The 12,360-nt window shown below is 38.7% G+C and overlaps 1 protein-coding gene across 1 annotated transcript in view; it reads right to left on the bottom strand.

The window, feature by feature from the left end:
* Positions 1–10,698, bottom strand: part of UTP6 (UTP6 small subunit processome component) — a 32,952-nt gene extending 22,254 nt beyond the window's left edge. Inside the window, exons 1-8 of the mRNA XM_003414337.4 lie at positions 10,478–10,698; positions 9,171–9,255; positions 6,986–7,027; positions 6,664–6,756; positions 5,638–5,685; positions 5,012–5,075; positions 3,082–3,200; positions 116–193 (exon numbers count right to left, since the gene is read on the bottom strand). Of these exons, the coding sequence (XP_003414385.1) occupies positions 116–193; positions 3,082–3,200; positions 5,012–5,075; positions 5,638–5,685; positions 6,664–6,756; positions 6,986–7,027; positions 9,171–9,255; positions 10,478–10,569 (621 nt within the window). The 5' untranslated portion in view covers positions 10,570–10,698. The remainder of the gene's footprint in view (positions 1–115; positions 194–3,081; positions 3,201–5,011; positions 5,076–5,637; positions 5,686–6,663; positions 6,757–6,985; positions 7,028–9,170; positions 9,256–10,477) is intronic.
* Between the last annotated feature and the right edge of the window lie 1,662 nt (positions 10,699–12,360).

Here is a 12,360-nt window from a genome sequence, read left to right as displayed (position 1 = left end):
GTAACAACATTAAGTTGGAAAGAAAAACACATTCCCAAGACTTTTTTTTTCCTACTGTTAAACAGGCTCAAAACACTACATATTGCTAACAAGTGACAACGTATTAGAATCTTACCACTTCCATTTTGGCTTTTTCAAATTCTTGCTTTTCCTTTCTCAGTTTCTCAGCATGCATCAGCTCCATCCTAAAGTACTACAGAGGAGAAATAATGAACTGAAAAATCTTTGTGGAGAATTTTTTTTTTTAATCAGAAATACATAATGTATCATTTTTTTACCCATAAGTATTGGATCTGGGGAGCTTGAGGGGAGTCTCATATTTTATTTTTACAAAACTAGCTGACAACAACAAGGTGTGGTGAAAATGATAATGTATTACGCTCTTTTGGCAAGCATTTTGAGATATAAATCAAAAATCTTCAAGAAGTAAAAAGAGTAGCTGCTGAGGCTGATTATGTACAACCAAACGGCTCATGGGATTTGATTCCAGTTTGCAGGTTTAAGGTTGTGGTTTCATGGAACATCTCAGTTATTTGACCTAATCATGTGTTCAGTGCTTCTGTTCTACTTCCCAGTTCACTGCACAGTGCCTGGGGTCTTTAAAGCTTGCAAGCAGCCATCAAGGTACAACAGTTGGGTGTCTATACACCCAGAGAAACAGAGGAAGAAAGAGAGTCAGGAACAGGAGGAGGAAACAGGGTGTGTGGCTAATGGCCTCCATTAACAACTGCTTCCTTTGCCATGAGACCAGAAGAACTGGATGGTGCTACCATTACTGAACATTTTGATCCAAGATCCTATAGAAGAATCCTGATCAAAGCGGGGGAGGGGGAGGGTAGGAACTGCAGAAGAGAACTTCAAATTCTCACAGACTCCAGACTTTCTGGAGCCATGGGGGCTGGATGAATCCCTGAAACTACTGGTTTGAGATTATCTTTAAACCTTAAACCAGAAATATCCCCTGAAGTCTTCTTAAAAGTAAATAATAGTTTAGGTTAACTAGTAAAGAATGTCTGCTTAAGCAGTATGCTCTTTTAAGATCTACCTTTATGGGAGAAAATTGACAACAGCAACTCGAAAGGTTAGATAGGAACCTTGGGGGCAGTGAGTTTATATTAATGAGAGAGAACAACTCAGAAAAGGTGGGTGAGAATGGTTGTATGACTCAAAGAATATAATCAATGTCACTGAATTGTACACGTAGAAACTGTTGAATTGGTATATGTTTTGCTGTGTATATTCTCTACAACAATATAAAATAAAATGATTTCAAAAAAAAACTTTTAAAAGTTTATACTCTTTAAACTAGTAATTCTGTTACTAGGAATCTATCATAGAGAAATAATCCTCAATACCCAAAAGTTTCATAAACAAAAGTGTAAGAGCAAATACTGGAAACAATCTAAATGCCCAATGACAGGGAAAGTGCTGATACAGGTAATGGCACACCTCAATTCTGTTATTCTGCTTTGTTTTTAAGCTGGTTACAAAATTGTACATACAACACAATTACCACTACATGAAAAATGTGTACGGAAACCAAAATGCTGTAAGGAAATGCACTGCAGTGTTTACACTGCTTATCCTCAGTCCATCATAGTTTTTTCCTTCTCTGTGCTTTCACTTGTCTGATTTTGTTCCCCAGTTTTCTATAAGCACATATTACTTTTATAGTATAAAATAAAAAAATCACCTTTACTTTTTTAAGAACTGCAGCTATGAAAACAGATAGTGTGGATTAGAGGCTCTCAAAATGTGGTCTCGGGATACCTGGGGGTCCCAGACAAACTTTCAGGGTCTCTGAACGGTCAACAGGTTATTTGTAATGTATTTATTATTTTTTAATGAATTAATACATAAAAATTTTAAATTCCTCTATTTTAATTTCTAATACAATAAAAATTAATAGACATAGCCCATATAAACAAAAGCTCTTTGGATACTCAGTACTATTTAAGGTTGAAAGGGGTCTGAAGATGAAAAAGTCTGAATACCACTGACATAGGTCAATATATACTAACATGCAACTATATACAAAAATGCAGAACACAAGAATATGTAGGATAATGCCATTTTCAAGAAATAAAACATATGTTCTAAGTGTTCACAATACGCAAAAAATATACATAGTAAGACTATAAGTACTTTTCTGTTATTTTCTTCATACAAGTGTTTTCTCTGTCTATAATAAACTCCAGTCACTTTTGATAGGAATAGGCAACAGATCTATTTCCATTCTAGAAAATACAAGTATGGGCATTTATGAGCACCTCCAAAAGCATATAAATGGCGACACTATACAATAACCTTCCAATAGTAGCAAGATTGCTTCTTACAATAGTTTCTCAATTAAAGTCATAAACGCAGAAAAGGGACATCTAACAGAACATGAAAAGAAGGCAACAAACACAAGGCTATGATATAAAAACACCATTAATTACTACAACACCAAAAATACAGATGTGGCTTCTATAAAACCTATTAGCATAAACACCTATATCTTTTTCCTTTTCATTTGAACACTAAATTCTGAGAAATGCCTCAGAAAAGGGCAGTTTCCAAAAATACACCATTATAAACATTTTTCTCTCAAGAGCCTGGCCATCAATATTTTAAAGCACCCCTCCTCTAAAAGGGAATAAATTTCCCAAGAGGGTAAGGAGGTACTAACAGGGTACCCATCTCAAGAAAAAGAGACCAAGAGAAAGAGAAGGAAGAAGTGAAGAAAACAGAAAGAGAGAAGACCAAAAATAACAAGAAACAAGAAAAAAAAAAAGATCTCTAAACTTTGGCTCCCCTTTTAAATAAAAATAGGGTTCAGTTCCCTATTTCTCCTAACCCTAGTGGGAAACCTCTAACAACCTAGAAGCTGTACACTGTCCACACTTAACACTGGCCAAGAAATATAAAGAAGTTTCTACTCACCGTCCTGGCTCCCTTGCCCCCAGAAGCTCCCCAACACACTTATCACTGGCCTCTATAAACTGAAGTCTTCTTTAACTTAGCAATAAGAAAGGATATGCGTCTCCAGAGAAACAGGAACGTCACTTTCCCATCCTATACACTCAGACACACACTCACTTCTTGATAAAGTTTTGGACACTCTGGGTGAAAGCGCAGAGCCCGAAGAAATAGCTGTCTTGCACTTTCTGAAGACAAGCGATCTTCCATTTCCCATTTGGCTGCCATAATCCACAAAGCTAGAAATGGAGAAAATCATCAGACTTCACTTCAGTCAATATAATTAAGTCAAACGAAAAAAGACCAATGCTCCAATAGTAATAGTCAAAGAACTTTTTAAGAAGTCTTACCAAAGAAGGGTATACAGAGAAATGAGCTTCTAAGAGATATCTGTGAAGTTTTCTTATTTTAACTAAACTTAAAAAAAGCATTGTAAAGCAAACAGGTAAATGTTAGTATCTGTTCAGTATGGATAATGGGTACATGATTACCTGATAATGTAGTTCATCAAATCTCAGGCCACCACCATTTTAAGTCACACAAATTTTAAAGTTGTCAAAACCCCAGAAAAAGAATTTACATCTTAGAATCGATGAAATCAGATTATTTTTTTCTCCATTTTAAGTAGTTTTTTCTCTCTTGGAAATAGTTCATAATTTAAAAAGTAAATTTTTAATTGTACCTGCTGGACATAAAGGCTTAAAAACAAAACCTCTCTGCCTTTCTCTATGGGAACTTAACACTGAGTTAAATTCTAGCCATTTCCCTAGCAACTTAATAAAGCTCAGCTATGTTATTTGGCAAGATTGCTTATGGTAAAAATGACCCATGGTTCTTGAGGACATCAAGGTCAACTGGCATAACATAGTTTATGAAGAAAATGGGTTCTACATCTCGCTTTGGTGAGTAGTGCCTGGGGTCTTAAAAGCTTGTGAGCAGCCATCTCAGCACACCCTTTTAAGTCAGTACTAAAGTCACTCCTGAGGTTTACCCTTCAGCCAAAGATTAGACAGGCCCATAAAATGATATGAGACTAAATGGGCGCACCAGTCCAAGGGCAAGGACAAGAAGGCAGGCAATAGGGTACAGGAAAGCTGGTAACAGGGAACCCAAGGTCAAGAAGGGCAGAGTGTTGACATGTCCTGGGGTTGGCAACCAATGTCACAAAACAATATGTATATTACTGTGTAATGAGAAACTAATTTGCTTTGTAAACCTTCATCCAGAGTACAAGAAAAAAAAAATCATGAAAAATAAATAAATAAACGACCCACGGCTGGTAACCACATGTGGACTTGGAGGGCTGTGATTAATGGACAGCCATTGCCTTGGGCTTTCTTGAGCATGTAACTCCTGAAACTCAGTATGGCTTTGTTAGGCACCAGGAAGCTATGCCCATCCATGGGCCTTCCAAGCCAGAATGGCTCCCCCACCCACTCATGCGGTATTGTCCTCTCACACCTGAACTGTCACCTAGGGAACCAGAAGTCTGAAGAAACATGCCAACTGCTACTCTGCTATATCCTTCTGAGTAAACCATGGCCAATACAGCCTATTTGAGTCTTGCGTAGTACGACATACCTGGTTGAGACATTTATACCCTGAGAATAGGCACTGCACCTCCACTATAATGTGTCATTCACCCATAATTAACCAGAAGTCTTTTCCTTACAAACACAAGTACCTACTTTGTGCCAGACACTGTTCTAAAATCTGTATTAACATTTTCCCCTTCAAGTTTTTGAAATCCCTCAGATTTTGCCTGACTCCAAATAGAAAGTTCCCCAAAGTACCGAAGAGTTTATCTCACCATCTACTAAAAAGAAACACAGTCCTTGTCTACAGATACACCTGGTACAGTAACTAACGTACAGCAGGCAGGAATGAACTAAGAAAAGGCTATTCAGCAACAACTGCTCAGACCAACTACCTAAGCTCAAGTCCTCAAAACAATTTCCCTTAGGTTTATAAAGTAAAATAAATTCCAAAATGCTTAAGTCTAAATAGTGTTTAAAACAAAACAAAAAAAAAGACAAAGATTTCACCATACCTGGCTTGTTTGAATGAATGGCCAACATAGCAGAGAATACCTTGCTAAGTTGAACTTTGGTAGCCTGTAAAAAAGAGAAAAAAAGCTTTGTATTCTTCGCACTGTGAAATCAACGTCATTAGCCTCTAGCTCATCTGTCCTGTATCCTCGCCAATTGTAAAACCCAGCAGAGTGAGAACTGCTATTGCTAGGGGCAAAGCAATAGTCACAATTGTCATTTTCTCGTACCACCAGAGAAAAAACTGAGACGTCCCTTTCTCATCCTATACACACACACACTCAGTCACTTCTTGATAAAGTTTTGGACACTCTGGGTGAAAGCGCTTAAACATAACCATTCTGAACATAACTCATCTTTCCTCAACAAATACACGTAGCAATCGCTTTCGTTTCAACTGACACGGAACTCATTTAGGAAAATACTCATTCAGATATACAAACGCTATTACACTGAACTTCAGCCTTCTTGAATTTTGTCTCTATAACTTTGGAGAAAACCAAAGGAACCATGGATATCTCTACAACTGTGGAGAAAACATGGAGTTCAGTAAGGAAGTACGAGGCTTAAAAGGCAGACCGACTGAAAGAAAAGAAAAGAGAGCAAGACCTGGCTCCCCAATACTCACCCATTTCTTACAAAAGACCACATATGACAGCCACAGTTGAACGTCATCCTGCAAGAAAAGCAACGCGGTAAGTTGCCTCAATTCACCTTTATATATAATACATCTTTGCAGTGATTAACTTTCTTAGAAACAAAGGCAGATCTCAGAAAATCCAATTTGTTACCATGCCCCTCAGCCCATTAGGCTTGTCCTCACCGAGTCCTTGCATCTCTAAGCCATAACTCACTCCATTCCCTCAACATCCTCCCACCATACTCAAAAACAGCTATCCAATTTGTTCAGTGAAGTTCTTATAATCTCAACGAGGGGTTAAAACACAAAATTTGCCATTCCCCAGAACCCAAAGCACATATAAACATTTCATGTAATAGGACCAGCCCCAGAGCCAAACTGGGACAGAATGAAGTTACTGAGGAGCTGTCCCTACTCTAAGCATTTATTTCACACTCCCAAACTGCAACCCTCCCTACTCTTCAACATACTTTACTTAGAAACAGAGCTTCTATCAGTTTGTTCCGGTTCAAAGCCCTGCTGGGAATATTTGTTTCCACCCCAGATATACTAAATCAGAATCTACAATTTAACAAAATCCCCAGGTGATTCTTCTGTGTAATAAATTTTGAGAACTGCTACTCTACTAGTGGTTCTCAGAATTGGTCCCTAACCAGCAGCACAAGCATTGCCTGGGAACTTGTTAAAAATGCAAATTCTCAGCAGGGGTTCGAACCACAAATGAACGGAAGCTCTGCTCAGAAATACATCCAACCATCTCCCAGACAATTTTTTGATCCTCAATTATGTATCAAATACCCTGTTTTCAACACCAATTACAAGGTAGTGAGATCAATTTTCTTAGTGGCCTGTTAACTGGTTGAAAAAATGTTTTAAGCAATGATGCCATCAGAAAGATAAGACCTGAGATACCCAAGATAAGACTACAGAACAATACATTTGAACACCTAAGTCATAACATGTGTAACACACATCCTCACATCTTCTACAGTCAAGGACACTCTGATCACTTACCTTCCACTTTGATGAAGCACGTCGGAAGACGCCTTGTATTCGTCTTACGATAGAATGCTCAATCTCGTCCTTCTTAAATGAATACCCAATGCGCTAAAAGAGGACAAAAAAACCAAAGCCTCATGTCAATCACATTTATCCGAAGCAACATTCCTACTTTATCATTAAACAGTACTGATGGGGGAAGCAAATAATTACAGGCGTGTCACCACACAATTTATCAAGGCCAAGTGCCTCCCAAACCTAAGTTCCAGCTATAGAGCCACACTGCATAATTCTGTGTTTCCCTTGTCCCCCAACTTCCAGAAAATCATCTACTTACTGTTCTTCTTCTCTGAATCAGCTCCAAAAGATTAATTTCATACTACGGATAAAAAATATACAAATACTGAGAAAACAAAAATTACTATAACCTTTTAAACACAGAAAATGCATTTAATTAAAATCATACAAAAAAACTAAAAATCAAGAATATAAAGTAAAAATTATTTTGTTACGAAGATGAATACCTAGCATTCACTGAAAAATTCATCTTATATTTGTAAAGCTCACCGAAACCAAAAACCAAACCCAGTGCCATCGAGTCGATGCTGACTCACAGCGACAACCCTACAGGACAAAGTATAACTGCTCCATAGAGTTTCCAAAGAGCACCTGGTGGATCTGAACTGCCAACCCTTTGGTTCGCAGCCATAGCCCTTAACCCCTACGCAATCAGGGTTTCCAAAGCTCACAAACACATATAATAATTAGCACACTTATAATCTCTTAAAAAAAAGTTACCATGAAGTCGATAATGACTGATGGCAACCATATGTGTGTCACAGTAGAACTGTGCCCCATAGGGTTTTCAATGGCTAATTTTTCAGAAGTAGATAGCCAGGCCTTTCTTCCAAGGTGCCTCTGAGAAGACTTGAACCGCCCACCTTTTTGGTTGGCAGTTAAGTGTGTTAACTGTCTGCACCACCAAGGGACCTATAATCACTTTAGATATTTTTTAAAAAGTTACTAAAACCGTAAGACTTACAAGAGCTATAGTATCAAAATTCAACTAACTTTCCAAACATCTAGTCTACAAGAGTGTGCTCAGACTTTTAGTTAAAAAAAAGAGTTCTTCACAAAGCCAACTCTTCAGACAGGGATGGGACTGGACTATGGGACAGAAAATGAACTGGTGAGGAGTGAGCTCCTTGGACCAAGTAGACACATGAGACTATGTGGGCAGATCCTGTCTGGAGAAGGTACGGGAGGGCAATGGGGGCAGAGACTGGCCGAATGGACACGAAAACAGAGAGTGGAGGGAAAGAGTGCGCTGTCTCATTAGAGGGAGAGCAACTAGGCATATACAACAAGGTGTATATGAGTTTTCGTATGACAGACTGACTTGGTTTGTAAACGTTCACTTAGAGCACAATAAAAAAAAAAAAGGTCTTCAAATAAAATCTTAGCTGATACATCAACAAATAAAGCAGACAAAAGTATACTAGCTGAAAGCTGCAGCAGTATATCAACAGGGAGCTGCCAGAAATTCCAGCCAGATTCAGACGAGGACGTGGAACCAGGGATATCATTACTGATGTCACATAGATCCTGGCTGAAAGCAGAAAAAACCAGAAGGATGTTTACCTGTGTTTTATTGACTATGCAAAAGCATTCGACTGTGTGGATCATAACAAATTATGGATAACATTGCAAAGGATGAGAATTCCAGAACACTCAATTGTGCTCATGAGGAGCCTGTACACAGATCAAGAGGTAGTCACTCGAACAGAACAAGGGGATGCTGATTGTTTTAAAGTCAGGAAAGGTGTGCATCAAGGTTGTATCTTTTCACCACACCTATTCAATCTATATGCTGAGCAAATAATCCAAGGAGCTGGACTGTATGAAGAAGATCGGGGCATCAGGATTGGAGTAAGACTCATTAACAACCTGCATTATGCAGCTGACACAACCTTGCTTGCTGAAAGTGAAGAGGACTTGAAGCACTTACTAATGAAGATCAAAGACCACAGCCTTCAGTATGGACTATATCTCAACATAAAGAAAACAAAAATCCTCACAAGTGGACCAATAAGCAACATCATATAAATGGAGAAAAGACTGAAGTTGTCGAGGATTTCATTTTACTTCTTCCAGCCTGACAGATTTACTGACACACAGTGTTAACTTTTTAACCATCTACTATCATCAAACTCCCATTCCTCTATCTTGTCCCACAAGAAGCTGTTTATCAAATCCTTGCTTAAATCTTGATACACTGTGTCTCTGATCTATTAATTCAATAGAAAAAAAGAAGGGAGTTCAATCTGGCAAGGACTAAAGCCTTAGCGCTAAGAGCAAGGCTACTCCCAATAATTACCTCTATTTCTTATCAGTTCAAAAACTACCTGTTTTATCACAGATTCTAGAATTTTGTAGAATATTAATACCACACTCACAGTTCTATATTTTACCTGATTTAAAATCTGTGAGGGGATTAAGAAGCGATGAAAGTGTTCACTTACTTGAACATAATTGATAAAATCTTCCTTAAAAAGGGCTCTTCGCTGTATTCTGTATTCTAGATCCGAAGCCTTCTTAATGATAGCTCTGAGGAGAAAGCCATTTAAAATATAACACTTCAAAAGAGCAAAAGTTAAAGAACTTTTTCTTTAAAATCTCTTTATTTTTAATATATTTTTAAAACATATTTACCAAAACACGTAAATACCAAATACAAGTATCTATGGCATACAAGCATACATGATTACTTCTGTGTTCTTAACTGCATCAAGATTTACTTTAAAATTTTTATGAAAATTATCTTACTCTATAACCAGTACCATTTACATTTCTATCAGCAAAGCAAATAATGTTAAGTACTTTACATTACTTATATGAAGTATTACAAAAGATCTTTTTCTCTCCACATTCAGATTGCTTAGATTTTAGTAATAATCAAGTCTCTTTCCTAAATTACTATTTGTAAATTTTCAACAATTAAAAAAAAAAAAACCTAGAATGAAAAGGTTTATTGCTACAAAAGATTTATAGGAAAACATTCACTATCCTTAGCCAAACCGGTAATACACAACAGATGTATGCTACAAGAATTTAATGCAAGATGTGGAAGACAACTGTCTTTATGAGTGGTAATAGTAAAGACTTACTGAGGACCTTATTAAGAGTCTACACTGTTATACTGTTCCATTAACAAATGTTTACGAGTCCCATAGGCACGTTACTAAATTTAGTCATTGCAAAACAAAGAAACAGTAACCGAAAACCATTTAACAACTATTAAGCTCAATTAATTTTAACAAATAAATCACTGAATGCCAACTATGTCCCAGGAGCTGTAGCTAGGCGCTGGGGTAAAATACGAAACCCAATGGTCCCCGTCTTCAAGCCTAGGAAAACTTATTCGCTCCTCCTGACTTGCCACTTTCACATCTTCAGAAGAGTACAATGTAGTGCAATCAATTTAGAGTACACCGTACGGTAATCTAAATGTTTAATCTGTCTCTCCCACCACACACACACACACACAGTGTACTGTTGACTCCTGATGGGCAGCGACCCAGTTTTTTATCATTTTTGTAGCCTCAAGACCTGGCTCTAAGAAAGGCTGTCAATATGTTTGATGGATAAACGGACAGACAGATGGACCATCTCGCAATGGATGAGAATTAATTCTAGGTATCATCAAAATCCGGAAATGGGCTTCCACCACGTTAGGAAAATAAAAGTGCCCCCATCCCTGCCCCCGCCACGCACACGCCCCCAAGCTCCCCTCAGCCCGCCCAGCTCTTCTTCCCCAGCGCTCCCTCACTTAATCTCCGCATGGCTGAACAAGCCGATGCGCTCCAGCTGTTCCAATTCGGGGAGCCGATCTTCTATGCGTTCCTGGATTATCTCCGCCATGAGGTTCCAACTCTACACCACAGTCAGAAAATTCACACCCGCCAACACGCGCAAACAAAGTCCACCGTCTATTCCTGCAATCCTGCCTTTACTCTCGCACGTACTCACGTAACGTGCTCCCTAGCTCCCGCCTCTTCCGCTTCCGCCACCTCCGCCAGTGGGGAGGGCCCTTCGGCTCTTGCGGCAGCTGGCACCTCCCTGCGGCTGAATGTGGGATTGCAGCAGGAACCCCTCCGGGAGGTGGGAGGGAGACTCGGGAGGACAAGATAGCAGGGGAGGGGCTCGGATGGGCGGGGCTAGATGCGCGAGAGGCTTGGACGTGGTCGGGGGACCGAAAAGGCGCTTGCGGATCGAAAGCAGTTACCTGAACGTAGCTTGAAATGAATTTTCCCTAAGGATGTTGGCTTCTTTTTTTCTGTTCCCATCCTGCGCCCTCGGTTTTCAACACCAGCAACAACAACAAAAACAAAGAGTGTAGGATAACGTATAATAATAAAAAAAAAATTTTCAAAAAGTCACTGATGAAAGTCATCAGGGGCGCTAACGCGGACCGGTCCACCGAAAACATTTCTTTGCTTTCGGCTAGATTTAGTAAGCCAGTGTGACATATTGAATTTCACGTACCGATCAGAGTCTCTGATTGAATGATTAATTTTAAAATGGGGAGAAATTTTCATTGTTTCAATAACTAACCTGGGTTTGTAGACAAAATCTAAACCCATGGCCCTGGGTGGGTATCAGGAGCTATAATTTTTTTAGAAACGGGGATCCTGGCACGGAAAAATTTGGAAGTTACCTTGATAAATCAATATAGACAGATCTTCCTTAAACCTGCATTTAGCCTGCATTTCTAAGAGAACCATCAGATAACCCATCTTTGGAAGCGGTACCGCTGTTGTCATCACCTAACCTAAAATAATAACGATGTGGCTCAGTTCTATTTAAGTTCGGAAGATGATAAAAAGCCCAAGCAGGACTTCTTGCTAGACCAGTTTATTTCAACATACATATTAGCACCTTGATCCTCTGTGATTTATGAAAGGGGAATAGTCTTCGTAATTAACCATGTTCCACTTTCTCTGTGCCTTTCCCTTTTTTCCTTTTACAATTTACCTGCTGATCTCAGAACTGAGGCAGAGGTTGGCTTTGGCGTCATCATTTCTTAATTCTCTAAGCTGTGAGACATTAGGAGAGTGGAACAAAATCATGGATATAAAACAAAGATGAAATTTCTTGGTAATAGGAAAGGCTCTGGGGCCTGTGTTAACACTAAGATACCAGATACGAAGCTTTTGCACAGGGATTTTTTTTCCCGTCTTGTTCACCAGCATTAGTAGGAATCAACTGGAAGGCAGCTGGTTTGGTTTTTTAGTATACAACAGGTGCTCACTAAATAAATGTATGACAGAATAAGAAAAGACATTTGCTCATTTCTTTATAAGGAAGTCAGGAAGTACTAACAGATCATGATTTTTCATTTCAAGGCAAATTTGATAGAGACCTTGCCAAGATAATGACAATTTTTAAATCAACTGTAAATGTTGTTGTTAGGTCCCCTCATCTGATTTCTTGACTGCTGATTCCATGGGTGTTGATTTTGGATCCAAGTAAAATGAAATCCTTGACAACTTCAATCTTTTCACCATTTATCATGATGTTGCTTATTGGTCCAGTTGTGAGGATTTTTATTTTCCTTATGTTGAGGTGTAATCCATACTGAAGGCTGTGGTCTTTGATCTCCATCCGTAAGTGCTTCAAGTCCTCTTCACTTTCGGCAAAGTGAAGTTTTGT

Source organism: Loxodonta africana, chromosome 18, assembly GCF_030014295.1.
Source record: "Loxodonta africana isolate mLoxAfr1 chromosome 18, mLoxAfr1.hap2, whole genome shotgun sequence".
Lineage (NCBI taxonomy): Eukaryota > Metazoa > Chordata > Mammalia > Proboscidea > Elephantidae > Loxodonta > Loxodonta africana.
This window is presented reverse-complemented; position numbering and strand designations above follow the sequence as displayed.